The sequence below is a fragment of the Protopterus annectens genome, chromosome 16.part0, assembly GCF_019279795.1.
Source record: "Protopterus annectens isolate FY-2018-M chromosome 16.part0, PAN1.0, whole genome shotgun sequence".
In the NCBI taxonomy this organism is placed as follows: domain Eukaryota; kingdom Metazoa; phylum Chordata; order Ceratodontiformes; family Protopteridae; genus Protopterus; species Protopterus annectens.
Window position 1 is genome coordinate 295,991,821 of NC_056750.1, and position 15,357 is coordinate 296,007,177.

The window sequence follows — 15,357 nt, forward strand, 5'->3', positions numbered from 1 at the left end:
ATAGACAGTTTCCCCTTTGATTCCAGATGTAAGGAAAAATCATTATGTCGATATAATGAGAATATTAAAGTTTTTCCAAAATGGATTATTATTATAATTATATAAATTATATTGTGTATGGTGCATTAAGAAGATATGTAACAGTACTGCTTAACTAGAATACTACCACGTTCATAATCAAAATGTGTCTTTTTTTAATAAGAAACATCTTTATTAAGTTATCACTTATGACATAGGCAACAATACATTTATATAAATGAAAGCAAACCATACTGACATATTTTTACTTGCAAACATTATACATTTCTTATAATCTATCCAGTCGTCAGTCAAACATTACACAACTCATTCAGGTCTTGACTTCCATTCATCCTCATTCCTCCTCCATAACATTATTCTGAATGTATTGTTTCCACAATTTCCATTTTTTCTATGTAATTTGTTCCTACCCTTTTCTAAAAATCCCATTTGCAGTTGCTTTCTCTCTGTTACTAAATTCGCTGCTTCTAGTTCGGTTGCTTTAGACTTTGATTTTCACTTTCTAGGCATTGCTTTTTGGCAGCCACCAGAATTAGACTCAGCAAAGTCTTACTATGTCAAGGCAATTCTGATTCTGTATCACAGCTCAAAAAAATCATTTCCATAGTTATGCTAATTTGCTCACCCAGTATTTCTGATAGAGTAGTTTGCAGGGAATTTTTAGTCTGCCAACTCATTATATTCCCAAAATATATGTTCCCAATTACCTCTTTTTTTCCTTATTACAACCCAACGTTCAGTCTTGAGCAGTGTACGAGAAGGTGTATTTAGACCTACCTATTTTTCCTTTTTTATTTCCTATTCGATAAGTTGTTGAGGGCAGGTAGTTGACAGCTTCTCCTCTTCAAAGTCATGCACTCACATCACTCTGTTTCTCACTTATTGCCCCCCTCACAGTAAAGAAAATAATCCCTTATATTTTTTAAAGCACCCAAGTCATATATCAATAAATTGCAATCACAGAAGTGTTTTCCATTCCTTTTATTTATGTAGTTCATACATAAGCATCATATCACCATTTATATGTTATATTTTGAATTAAAGACACCTCATCTTTAATAATATATGTGATCACACCTGTAGTACATGGTTACAGAAGGCATAAGAATTATTTTAACAATGACTGTTTGTGACTAGTGTACAGATGCTCCCTACTGGGTATCTTCAGATTGCTGTTTGGCCCAGTATTCCTCCAGTTCCTTCTGGTATTTATTTTCACCTTCTTTGAATGGACATGCATCCTTAAGGAAAGAATATATGTTAATTGCAAAATAACAAGGTTCTAAATAAATATAATATAAAACGTTGGTTAAAACAGGTAGGCTGGAACTAAATTAATCTAATAGTGGTATGTCAGCTCTAAAAAATGTAAAACTTGTCCTGTGCATAATTTTTTTTCAGTGATTTTATCATGAGAAGACACATCGAGTTAAAACTGAAATGCAGTTACATTCTGATCTATAGGCTTCCTATTACACACACAATAAATCTGTTACTTGAACTCTAACGCATACACAATAGAAGTGCAAGTCAGTACACTAACCCTTAAGGAATAATGCCTTCAAATACACATAATGCAAACACATTAACTATAGCAAAAAGATGTACGTAGCTCTGCAATTCTTTGAACTGGATTATTCAGACTCTGTGTAGGAAATGTTGGGTTTAATAGACAACTCTGAAAGGATTGTTTCAACAAAAATGACACTTTTACTCTGAGATTAAATGAGAAGCCATATCCTCCCCTTCTGAAGTTGACTACATATATTCAGAGTAGATATGTAGTTGATAGTGGGGAAGGCAAGTGCAACCCTCACAGATCATTTTTGTTTGGCTTACTTTCACATGTACCATTCATATGCAGAAAATACTATTTGTGGAAATGTTATAAGAATTTGAATAATCCTATGTTATGAGGATTTCCTACAAGGTCATTAAGCTTCCATCTTGGTTATTCTAGACACTGATGTGTTCTTCTTACCTCACATGACCAAAACACCTCTTACCTGGCCATCCTATAGACACAATTGTTCCTCTCTGGGGTGAGAGATGACTAGCCCATTTTTTTCCTTCATGGGTTCAGACCCTATCAGTATATTTGTATTTGTGTCTCCCAGAGGTGAGGTTCAGGTGCCAAGAGTTGTGGCATGATCTGCTGTGGAAGTAGGACTTTTGGTTTTATGCAATTATGTTCCTGTTCCCCAAGCCTGTGATTTTTTCCAACCACTTGCCAAATTATAATATTATTATAATATACTCAGATTCAGCAAACACAAGCAGTACAAGTGAAGAGAATACCCAAAGCAGACTCAAATACATGAACCAACTGAGTCGGCAGAAGGCAAGGTACCAGACACCTACACCCTCTTACACTAATACCACATCTCCACATTTGTACCGGATACAGTCAGCTGGCATGTCTGACCCTCACACTGTGAGCACTCAGTCTTCAACTCAATGTACAAGTGGATGCATTGGTGAGAAATCCACTCATATGAGAGGTGGTGTAAGGCATACTGCCTACAAATCGCATGTCAAATGCATCAGTAAATGAGACCACACTGCCAAACAAAAAGAGGTTTTGTGAAATTGTCAGTCCATATGCAAAGCTGAATATAATGGATGAGTGTAATTGCAAATATTCTGCCACGGAAATTGATAAGTATGATAATGCAGTACCATTTCTACAGGCGCTATCAAACTCCGAAGGGTTCAGCAATTGATTGAAGGTTATCTGAGCAACCTGCAGAGAGGAGTGTGCAGTAAGTGACACAAGTCCTGATGTCATATAGGACTGCTCTTCAACTAGCCGCCTCATCAGGAGTTCATAGACAGAGAGAGATACATGAAGGCAGATAGATAGTGCAGGCTGTTTGTCAAATATATGGTCCATAAATGAAGGTACACAGACTATTACCCTAAAAATGGATGTATGCCTACTGCTGGGTACACTGGCATCTGAGAAAACCCAGTGATGTGGAATGGAATCACATACAGTTTCCTACAACATTTAACTGGGCACCATTGTGTCTTTAAAGATTTCTAACTGATAGCATAGCTTTTCAGTGTTTTGAATACCACTGTTTTTATCTACATGTCAATCAGGGAATCTTGCACATAGATTCCAAAGCATTCATTAACAAAAAGGAAAAGGCATGGCATTCAATAAACTGTCAGGTAGTGTAAAAATGTGATAGATTCATAACAAATTATGCACTCAATTCTCTGGAAGTGTGCATGATGCAGATACATTTGAAAAATAGATAGACTCCACAAAAATTTGTGAGCATGCAAATTTTATATGGCCATATAAAGAATATGAATATAGGTATCCAAAAATTGCACAAAAAATTACAAAATAAAGATACCTAACTAAACTTGATGACAGACATCCACAACTTTCACATCCCAGAAAGACATGGCAGTAAATAATTATGAAATTAAGTTAACAGCCATTGGATTCTTAGAGAAAACATAAGATTAGTAAAGGATTCCAACAAGGATGTCTCCTAAGTCTTTTCTTTTTTGCATTATGTAAGGATAGAATAGAAAAGAAGTTATAGCATAAAAAACATTAGGACATTACGATACATGGAAAATGCATAAGTCCTAAAATCTTCTGCCAGTGATATTACACTTTCTGCATGAAACAATCCTAAAAGGAAAGCAAGGTTAGAGTTTCTAAGTACAGCATGTGAAGCTATGAATTAATAGTTACAAAATTAGGGTATTTTGAAGTACAAAAAAAGCAACATTTGTGCATTAAGAATATAATTTGCTGAGAGAATATGTTAATTTTATAGTTGGAGACAAGATGTTAAAAATTAAATTCGCTAAGGAATTCTGGGCCTATTAAGAGATGTCGGTAAGTGAAAGCAGAAGAAGCTTAAGAAATGTTAGTTAGGCACTGGAAGTTGTTTGCCTATACATATGTTGTTTGTTAGTTTATAAAAAAAAAACAACTGCAGAGATTTTATTTTAAATTCTTTGAATCGTGAGATTAATCCGTATTAAAATAGGAATATCATACTGCAATGAAAAACAGAAGAATCAAAATGTTACATCATACTGTTGGTATAAGTTTATAAAATAACGAGAAAAGGCAATAATAATTTGTGACATTGGTTGAATGACAAGTATAAAAAGTTTGGGAAATGTGGGAAAGATAGAAAGATAAAAAAGCAGCAATGATATGAAAGAAACAACAAAGAAAATTAGGAAATGGACTTTGAAATATGATAAAGTCTGGTGCAGTAGAAACAATGGACTTTTGGACTGGGTGGTGAAGAGGGAAATCACAGAGATATTCAAAAAGGTATGCAACAGATACAAAATTGGTAAGGAAGGTAGAAGTTAAGATACTTAATACACTTAAAAGCAGACTAGATAGGCTTGCTGACTCCCAGTGCTATAAGGAAATGCAATATAATAGAAGATGGGTGGAGTAATTTAGGTAGTCCTATAAAAGAAGTTATTTTGGAAACATGAAAAAAGTTAAAACAGAGTATGGGATTTCATTTACTATTTTGCCAATTTAAAGCTCCAAGTTAAAGACGAGATACAATCTAAATGAAAGATATTGTGATGGGGAAAATGGTGTAAGACTTAAGAGACTTGGCAGCATACATTTTTTGTTGCAAAAAAATGAAAGGATTTTAAAATAAACTGGAAAAGTATAAAAGGTATAAAGGATTAAAATAAGCTACAAAATAAATGTTCACATATGGATATTTATATATCAGTATTTGTCAATAGAAGATGATGAAGTTATAATGCATATTAAATGGAATTTATGGACTGAAAGACATGGAAGAATGCTTTACAATAAAAAAAATTGCCCAGCTAAGAAGATAAATTCATAGAGATGATTTTGTTCTCATTGTTAAATTCAAGAAACAAAATGTTTATTGAATATTTTACATTAGTTTTGCATGGAACTCTGTAATAACGCTCTGAAATCGGAAAAACAATAACTTGTAAAGCACATTCACAGGACAAGAACCACTCATAACAGTGTTTATGGGTGCTTAATGGAAGCTACAGTGCTCTGAAGCACTGTTAATATTAGGCGTCACCCTTGGGACTAGCAGCAGACAGTTCTGGCCCACAGCCGAGGTGAAACAGATTTTAAAATCTGTTACATGTTTATACATTATGTACTTAATAAAAGTGTGTCAAAATGAAGTATTTAAAAAACGTTTAAAGAGGATAGTTTAACAGCGGGCACATCACTTCTGCCTGCTTTCTGTTTGACAATGCTAAGTGCTTTACTTACTTTCAAATGGTTTGAAAACTGGTAAAACACATCACGCTCCTACACTTTTATTTTCTTTAACTGTTAGCACATGCAGCAGTTAAAACTCCATGTACTACAAAGAATTATGACTGGGTAACAAGTTATAACCCCTTATTTTGTGTGTTCTCAAAATGAATGCTAAGGTTCACCTTTTAAACTTCACTCTCAAGATGAATTTCTTGGCATCCATGTGAGAACACATAATAAAACATGATCATAAGTCATCTGTATTTATTGCAGGTGCTAAGATTTAGAAATAAACTGTAAGGCTGTAGTTATTTTATTAATGTTTGCATAATTTTAATTTTAATTTTACTTTAGTTTTTTTTTTTAAGTCCTTACTCCATTCAAAGGATGCAATGGGATCTTTTATATTTCCTGAGCTACTACCAATGCAGATAGATGGAAACTAATTTTAATATCTTGTCCAAAGGACAGTACCTCAAGTGTGCAGCTCTGCCCTCATGCTGCCCTGCAATATCAGAAGTGGAAAATGACTTCAAGTACCTGGTGTGGGAATGAAACCCACAGCCTTCTGATCTGCCAGCATCAAAGGTGAGGGTGTTTCCTGTTAAACCACTGACATTACAATAGCATGTTGTATATCACAAAACAGACTACACATGATTTTTTTATGACAGATGTTCCTATTTATAGCAAATCTGATGGGAGAAAAAACAAACACATCAAACATTTGTGTTTATTTCTCATTAGTTCTGGTCCATGAGCATTCTTTAGATATGACTTATGTCACACCAGCAAAAATAAATGGAATTTATACAGTACATTTTAGTGTAGCAAGTCAAAAGCATGCTTTTGTGAAGGAAGCAACGATACATAGAAAAAAAGCATGCAGACATAGAAATAATAAACAACTTCCAGAGACAATGACTAAAAGTCAAGATTGAACACCAGATCCTAGTGCTGTATTGCAGAGAGCTTACCACTGAGGTACTGTGCTACCTAAACAAACAAGCACAGGTAAACGAAAACATAACGGCAATTGACTAAGAAAGTTGTTCAGCGTGTAAAGTGATAATGTTTTATGGTATAAATATCAGACTGTTTTTTGATTAGCAATGGCAGACAGAAGAAAGTTAACATTCATATTTCTTAACAAACAAGAATAACTTTAAAACAAAACATGATTGCAGGATGTCGAAAGCCTAAACGTTCCCTATGCTACTCCCAATTTGTAAGTGATATTTTAATACAAACAACCTATATTTTCCTGAAAAATGGCAAAATAATAAAATAAGAAAAACATCACTTTTAATCATATATTATCTTTTTACAAAATAAAAAAAATCCCATCTCCCAAAATGAAAACAAATTGAATAAATAGAATAGGTGGGGTTTGGGTTTAAGATATGCATGATTATGCTCCAGTGTTAGGAAGCATGTTTTATGACTTGTGACTTTACCAATCATCATGGAATGTATACCCAACTCCTTCTCTGCAAAATGAGTAACATGCATATTTAAAATCATACCCCACTATACATAGCAGGTACTTAAAAAATATGAGACAAGCAAGGTTTTATTTTAAAACTACCATCAAACACATCTTGTCATATAGCCTGAATGGATCAGAGGTATTCTCATTCATTACTTACCTTTTCTTTAGCTGGAATAAATATTTCTTCCTTAGAGAATCCGAAACATTCTAGCTGCTGTTTAAATTTTTCCACTGTCTCTTGGGACACATCTTTGCTCTGAGCTGAGAAGAATGTAAAATCATGTTACAGTTTTATTACACACATATGAAATTGAATGCAAAAGATGACATTTACATGCGATGCTTGGTTATATTATAATGATAAGGCCTAAACGTACATGGAAATATAGTCAGAAAGGTATTTCAGCAATGATGTTATACACATCTAAAAGGCAGACCTGCTTGTACATTTGTTTCAGTGCTGTATCAACATGCAATGTAAAAAATTATAGTAATGCTGCATGCAGATGTAGAATCACCTCCTTATTTTATGATTATTACTAGTTTTTTACAGTGATGTCTTTTTTCACTGATATGTTACTACCTATCTATTTCATATTTTATGTCTTGCATTTTATGATGTAATTGATGGTATCAACTACTGAGTTTTAACAGTGTTTAAATATCAAATGCTTAGTTTACTTGATTGTTGTTAGTTATTCAGTTTAATTAACAAGGAGGTGAATTTTATATGTCAAGATTTTTATCTGTGATTTTATAGTATTAGATTCCTCAGCCTGGCATTAGTACCCCTTTGAGGTCTTGTTTATATTTAATTTGTTTCTATGCTCCTACTACCTCAACTACCTACCTAAAGCATACTTCCTTTACCATCTTCTAAAAGAATCTTCTTTGCATACATATACATATACATACTCACACACACATATACATACAAATGTACATATGTGTGTGTATATATGGGTCCCCTTCACATGGTCGACAGTTCATTTGATCGACTTTTATTTGGTCGACAATTCATATGGTCAACAGGCAGACTTGCCCCCCTCCCCAATGTTGTGCGACCCTGGAGTTGATATATATAGTTAGGGGGGGTGGGGGGCACAGCCCCCCATATTGGGGGGTGTGGGGGGCGAAGCCCCCCACATAAAACTGCTTGTCGATCAAATGAATTGTCGACCAAATAAAAGTCGATCAAATGAACTATTGACCATGTGAAGTAGACCCATATATATATATATATATATATATATATATATATATATATATGTATATATATATATATATATATATATATATATATATATATATATATATATGTATACACAGTGCTGTCTTAATGCATGGGCAAACTGGGCAGTTGCCCAGGGGCCCCATGAGCATAGGGGCCTCATCCTAATCTATGTATGTTGTGACTTGTTGTTAATAAATAAATAAATACTAACTTATAAATATATGAAGAATTATGAAAATTATAAATATTAGAAAGCGTACAGTAGGGAGTTGATCATATGAATCATTAATTATCTGAATGCAGCCTTCCTAAAACTTCAATTATCTGAACGCAGGGGCAGCCTTTCTAAAAGTTGCATCTTTATGTATGTCATAATTTCTTCCTACCGCACGGAATTTAATGTTCCATTCATTTCTGCTTCCACAGTTCTGCTTCAACAAGTAAGTGTCATCTGGAGTGTGTGTTTGTGTGTGTGTGTGTGTGTGTGTGTGTGTGTGTGTGTGTGTGTGTGTGTAACATGCTCCATTTAGAAATAACTGGTGTTTAGTTTTACTTTGCTCAGGCTCAAACCCTGTACCTTAGGTACAAGAGCCTGAATTCTCGAGCCCTAGCACCACTTGTATTTCAACGAGTTGATGCATAGCTCTCAACTGTCCAGATTTTCACAGAATGCCTGGAAGTTTTGGCTCATACTTTTGGTCTGTTCCTCTTAAAATTTGTGGTTTTCTAGCATTTATAGTACAAATAGAAACAGAGAAAATAATGATTTGGCCAACCACATTAGGGACAACCCTGGACACCACTTTAAATTTAAGGTGATCGACCAGGTGATGGAGGGCCCCAGAGGTGGGCATACATCCCTTTTACTCGAAAGACAAGAGTTATGGTGGCAACTTACCTTAAATGCGCATAGTTACCCAGGCCTTAATGAGCAGTGTTCTGTTATGTGTTTACTCAAGCTTAAAAGTTTATTAAGCTGAATGAATTTATGAAATTCAGTATAGAATGTTCTTATAAGATAATATAATATTTTAAGAACTTATAGGTTTGTATGGATGCACCTTTGAGAGACTAGTGATTGGAGCGGACTTTAATGGGCATGTTGGTGAAGTAAACAGAGGGGATGAGGAAGTGATGGGTAGGTATGGTGTTAAGGAGAGGAATGCAGAAGATCAGATGATTGCGGATTTTGCGAAAAGGATGGACATGGCTGTGGTGAATACGTATTTTAAGAAAAGGGTGGAGCAAAGGGTGACATACAAGAGTGGAGGAAGATGCTCACAGGTTGATGATATATTATGTAGGAGGGCCATTCTGAAGGAGATTGGAGACTGTAAAGTGGTGGCAGGGGAAAGTGTAGTTAAGCAGCATAGAATGGTGGTATGTAGAATGACATTGGTGATCAAGAAGAGAAGGAGGAGTGTGAAAGCTGTGCCAAGGATTAAATGGTGGAAGTTAAAAAAGGGTGATTGTGAAGTGGAGTTTAGGGAAGAGTTAAGACAGGCACTGGGAGGCAGTGGAGAGTTACCGAATAGCTGGGTAACTACAGCAGAACCAGTAAGGGTGACTGCTAGAAAGGTGCTTGGTGTGACATCTGGACAGAGGAAGGAGGACAAGGAGACCTGGTGGTGGAATGAGGAAGTACAGGAGAGTATACAGAGGAAGAGGTTGGCGAAGAAGAAGTGGGATTGTCAAAGAGATGAAGAGAGTAGACATGAGTATAAGGAGATAAGGCGCATGGCAAAGAGAGAGGTGGCGAAAGCTAAGGATAGGGCATATGGAGAGTTGTACGAGAGATTGGACACTAAAGGGGGAGAAAAGGACCTGTACCGATTAGCAAGACAGAGGGACAGAGCTGGGAAAGATGTGCAGCATGTAAGGGTGATAAAGGATAGTGAGGGAAAGGTACTCACAAGAGAGGAGAGTGTGTTGAGTAGATGGAAAGAGTATTTTGAGAGACTGATGAATGAAGAGAATGAGAGAGAGAGAAGGTTGGATGATGTGGGGATAGTGAATCAGGAAGTGAAACAGATTAGCAAGGAGGAAGTTAGGGCAGCTATGAAGAGGATGAAGAATGGAAAGGCTGTTGGCCCAGATGACATACCAATGGAAGCATGGAGGTGCTTAGGAGAAATGGCAGTGGAATTTCTAACTAGATTATTTAATGAAATTTTGGAAAGTCAGAGGATGCCTGAGGAGTGGAGAAAAAGTGTTTTGGTACCTATCTTTAAGAATAAGGGTGATGTGCAGAGCTGCAGTAACTACAGAGGGATAAAACTGATTAGTCACAGCTTGAAGTTATGGGAAAGAGTAGTGGAAGCAAGGTTAAGAAGGGAGGTGATGATTAGTGATCAGCAGTATGGTTTCATGCCAGGAAAGAGCACTACAGATGCAATGTTTGCTCTGAGAGTGTTGTTGGAGAAATACAGAGAAGGTCAGAAGGAGTTGCATTGTGTCTTTGTAGACTTGGAGAAGGCATATGACAGGGTGCCTAGAGAAGAGTTGTGGTATTGTATGAGGAAGTCGGGAGTGGCAGAGAAGTACGTAAGAGTGGTACAGGATATGTACGAGGGTAGTGTGACAGTGGTGAGGACTGCAGTGGGAGTGACAGATCCGTTTAAGGTGGAGGTGGGATTACATCAAGGATCAGCTCTGAGTCCTTTCTTATTTGCAGTGGTGATGGACAGGTTGACAGATGAGATCAGACAGGAGGCCCGTGGACTATGATGTTTGCAGATGACATTGTGATCTGTAGTGAGAGTAGGAATCAGGTTGAGGAGACTCTGGAGAGGTGGAGATATGCTCTAGAGAGCAGAGGAATGAGGGTCAGCAGGGCTAAGACAGAATATATGTGTGTAAATGAGAGGGAGGGTAGAGGAATGGTGAGGATGCAGGGAGTAGAGTTGGTAAAGGTGGACGAGTTTAAGTACTTGGGATCAACAGTTCAGAGTAATGGTGAATGTGGAAGAGAGGTGAAGAAGAGAGTACAGGCAGGGTGGAATGGGTGGAGAAGAGTGTCAGGAGTGATTTGTGATAGACGGGTATCAGTAAGAGTGAAAGAGAAGGTCTACAAGAGTGTAGTGAGACCAGCTATGTTATATGGGTTGGAGACAGTGGCATTGACAAAAAGGCAGGAGGCAGAGCTGGATGTGGCAGAGTTAAAGATGTTAAGATTTGCAATCGGTGTGACTAGGATGGATAGGATTAGGAATCAGTATATTAGAGGGTCAGCTCATGTTGGACAGTTTGGAGACAAAGCAAGAGAGACGAGATTGCTTTGGTTTGGACATGTGCTGAGGAGGGATGATGGGTATATTGGGAAAAAGATGCTAAGGATGGAGCTGCCAGGTAAGAGGAATAGAGGAAGGCCTAAGATAAGGTTTATGGACGTGGTGAGAGCGGACATGCAGGTGGTTGGTGTGACAGAGCAAGATGCAGAAGATAGGAAGAAATGGAAAGAGATGATCCGCTGTGGCGACCCCTAACGGGAAAAGCCGAAAGAGAATGATGATGATGATGATGATGATGATGGATGCACCTTTTTGATTTTTTTATATATATATTAATAATTCTCCACTTGTGCTTAAAAATTATTTTAAAGTATATGTAAATATCTTTATAAATATGTATATCCCTTTTAACAATCAGTTTTAAACTTGTGATGTAATGCATTTATTTATTATTATTTTTTATTTATTTGCAGTTGGTTAACCAGGATAGTCCATTGGGCCAATAAGAACCCGTTTTCAATGGAGTCCTGGGGAGAAAAGCTCCAAAACAAAGGTTACAAAAATTATTACAGCAGCTTACAATTTCAAATTATTAGTAGGTTAAATGCAAAGCTTTAAAGCAGTGGTAACAAAAGATTGCAGCAGTTTACAATGTCAGTCATTTGTGAGTTGCAAACTAAATGAAGATTAAGCTGTTATTAGGTTTTATTTTGTAGAACAACCCAGATTCAAGTAGGAGCAAAGAAAGAGTTTAGGTAAAATTTTTTAGAAAAATAAAGCATTGTGGTAGTATATATATAGTTTCTTCAGAGGAATAGTAGGGTTAGAGAACTACAGTTGACTTAATTATTTGGTGTCTGGTAATATATGAATAAGTTGAAGGTAGTAAGTGGAGAATAGGCTATGAGGGGTGGGAGCAGGAGCATTCCCAAGAGGATGTTAGATGTGAGTGCAGTGATTTTTTAAAAGCAGGGAGGTAGGTGGTGATACGGATGGAGGGAGGAAGGGAGTTCCATAGTCGTGCCAGGGAAAAGGACAGGAGGTTTTTTCCTGGAGAGTGAATGGGTTTATACAGCTCAATTAGGTTTTGGTTATTAGATCTTAGAATTTTTTGTGGCAGGTGCATTTTAAAGGTAGAGCTGAGAGAGGGACGGAGAGATGGATGAAAAATGAGTTTGTGAGCAAAAGTGAGCTGAATATAGGAGAGATAGTTGGGAAGCTCTAGCCAGTTGAGTTTGTGAAGAGATGTACAGTAATGGGTAGATGATTTGTTACTAGTGGCAAATTTGGCAATTTTATTATAAAAGAAGGACAGTTTAGTTTTGAGAGATGATTGTAGGTTTGTTAGGAGAGGGGCACCATAAAGAAGGGAAGGGATGGGAAATGTAGTAGCAAGAGGGAGTTTAGTAGATGTAGTGAGGAATCAATTGTGTCGGTAGAGCATGCCAAGTTTTTGGTGTTTTTTTTATGTTTAGTTGTAGGTGGCTATTGAATTTGAGCTGATTATCTATTTGGACTCCTAGTAGTTTTGTTTCAGATACTAGTTCAAGAGGTGTGTTATTCTGGCTAGTGATGGAGAATAGTTTTCTATCAATGGTGTTAGTTATTGAGGGGGTAAATACCATAAGTTTGGTTTTTGATGCATTTAGTGCTAGATGATTGTCCTTCATCCACTGTTCTGTAGTAGAAAAGGCATCTTGAGTCAGTTTTAGGAGAGGAGGAGTGAATGTGGCTGCACAGATAGCTGTAGAGTCATCTGCATATTGAATAAGTTTAGCATGAGGAATTGAGTGGAAGAAATCATTAATGAATATATTGAAGAGGAGAGGACCCAAAATGGATCCTTGGGGGACACCAGTGGGTGTGTTAAGGAAAGAGGAGGTGGCATTTTTCTACTTGACAGCTTGTTGCCTGTTAGAGAGATAGCTGGTGAACCAGTTGAGAGAGGAAGGGGATAGGTTTAGTTTAGATAGTTTAGTTAGGAGAAGGTTGTGAGAGATAGTGTCAAACGCTTTAGAGAGGTCAAGAAAGAGAGTAGATACAGTAGAACCAGAATCTCTGGCTTTATTTACGGTTTCCAGGAAGGACAGGAGGGCAGTCATGGTGCTGTGACTGGGTCTGAATCCGTGTTGTGTGGAAGTTAGCAAGTTATTATCTAAGAGATAGGGAAGAAGTTGAAGATGGATACATTTCTCTAGGAGTTTTGATATGGGAGAGAGGATGGTGATAGGACGAAAGTGAGTAATATTGTAATTATTGCCTCCTTTGTGTAGGGGAATGATGAAAGCCTTTTTCCAGAGTGTCAGTACAAGACCTTCTTGGATAGAGCGATTGATAAGGATGCTGATGGGGAAGGCAATGGCTTCAGCTGCTATGCTGAGGAAGGATGAGGGAATGTTATCGAGGGCATTGGTGCATGGTTTAAGCCTTTGCAGGAGTTTTCTTATGGTAGAAGTAGGAATGGGTTTTAGGGAGAATGGTGGGAGTTGAGAGACTGGTGATGAAGGGGGTGATAAGTGGGGGGATGTAGAAGTAGGAGGTGAGGGATGATTGGAGAAGGATGAGGTTATTTTGGTAATAGAGTCTGTGAAGAAAGTATTGAATTGGGTAGCCAGATCTATATCTAGTGCATTAGGGTCTGGGCTAGGGTTATCAGTGGAGCCAGGTTTTAGGAGGGTAGTGATGCCTTTCCAAAATTTTTGAGGGTTGGTTTTGTGATTGTTTTGGAGTAGTGAGAAGTTATTCTGTCTATCTACTGTGATAAGCTTTTTAACGGTATTGCGAAGTGCTTTGAATTCATTTAGGGTGGTGAGAGTTTTGTTTCTTTGGTAATGTGTCCAGGTTTTGTCTCTGAGTCACATTGCAGTGAGTGTATTTCTTGTTAGCCAGGGAGTGGTATTGTTTCTTATTCTTTTGGTTTTCATGGAGGCAAAACTATCTAGCACGTTTAGGAAGGTTGTACTGAAGTGTACAACTGCATTATCTAGGGGTAGAGTTTTTAGCGAGTTCCAATTCATTGATTTTAGGGTTTCTGAGAAGGATATTGGGTTGAATTTTTTTAGGTAGTGAGTGGTGATGTACTTATGAGTTACTTGTAATGGACATGGAAGGCGTCTGGTAAAGATGGGGAGGTGGTCACTGAGGGAATCAGGAAGAGTTCCACTATCAGAGTAGTAGTGGGGGTGAGAGGCTAAGATCCAGTCTAGGATACTGCCACTGGAGAAGTCTTTAGAGGGTCTGGTAGTAAGGTTGATGAGTTGAGAATATTTGTATAGGTTGATGTTTAGGGGGTGAGTAGGGGAATGAATGGAAGACCAATTAATATTTGTGTCTCCCATGATAATGGTTTCATTGCTGATATTGGTTGACAGCCAGGATAGAATATCCTCAAGTACTGAGGTATTGTCTCCAGGGGGGATGTAAAGTGAGGCTATGCAGATGTGTTTGTGTTTATTTAACTGAAATAGGGCTAGTACGAATTGAGGAATGGGTTTGTTATAGGGAGTAATGGATAGAGTTGATGAGTAGAGTATAGCTACCCCACCACCCTTTTTGTGAGCCCTGTCTTTTCTTATTATAGAGTAGTTTGGTGGAACTATTTCAACATATTTTATATAAGGTTTTAACCAGGTTTCAGAAACAGCTAAGATGTCAGGTGTATTGTGGAGAAGCCAGGCATGGAGGTTGGGGATTTTGTTAACTATACTTTGGGCATTTAGAGCAGCTAATAGGATGGATTTAGATGTAGAGGAAGTTGTGTTTGGGCCTGGGTTAGGGTGTATATCTCCAGATAGATGTATGGCTCAGTGTTGGATTATGCCAATGAGGTATTTTGGTTGCCTTGTATGTGTGTTGTATTTTGTTAGGTTTGTGTGAATGTAGGAGGAAGGAGAGGGGCTGAAGAGTTTATAAGTAGAGCTTAGTTTATAGTGGAAAAATAGATGGATGTTAATGGGATACAGTGCAGGGGAGATTGAGACAAATGAGTGTAAGTGAGTTGAGGGGAGTGAGCTGGTTGTGTGTTGAAATTGTGTGTGATTTATGGAGTTGGGCTGGGTGAGGTAGTGGATGTAAGTAAGGTTCAGAAGTAGTAGTAGTT

At 37.3% G+C, this 15,357-nt stretch overlaps 1 protein-coding gene across 1 annotated transcript in view; it reads right to left on the minus strand.

Annotated features, from left to right (window-relative positions):
* Positions 1 to 1,005: 1,005 nt before the first annotated feature.
* Positions 1,006 to 15,357, minus strand: part of LOC122790850 — a 183,190-nt gene continuing 168,838 nt past the window's right edge. The window contains exons 5-6 of the mRNA XM_044058496.1: positions 6,952 to 7,055; positions 1,006 to 1,280 (exon numbers count right to left, since the gene is read on the minus strand). Coding sequence (XP_043914431.1) covers positions 1,191 to 1,280; positions 6,952 to 7,055 — 194 coding nt within the window. The 3' untranslated portion in view covers positions 1,006 to 1,190. The remainder of the gene's footprint in view (positions 1,281 to 6,951; positions 7,056 to 15,357) is intronic.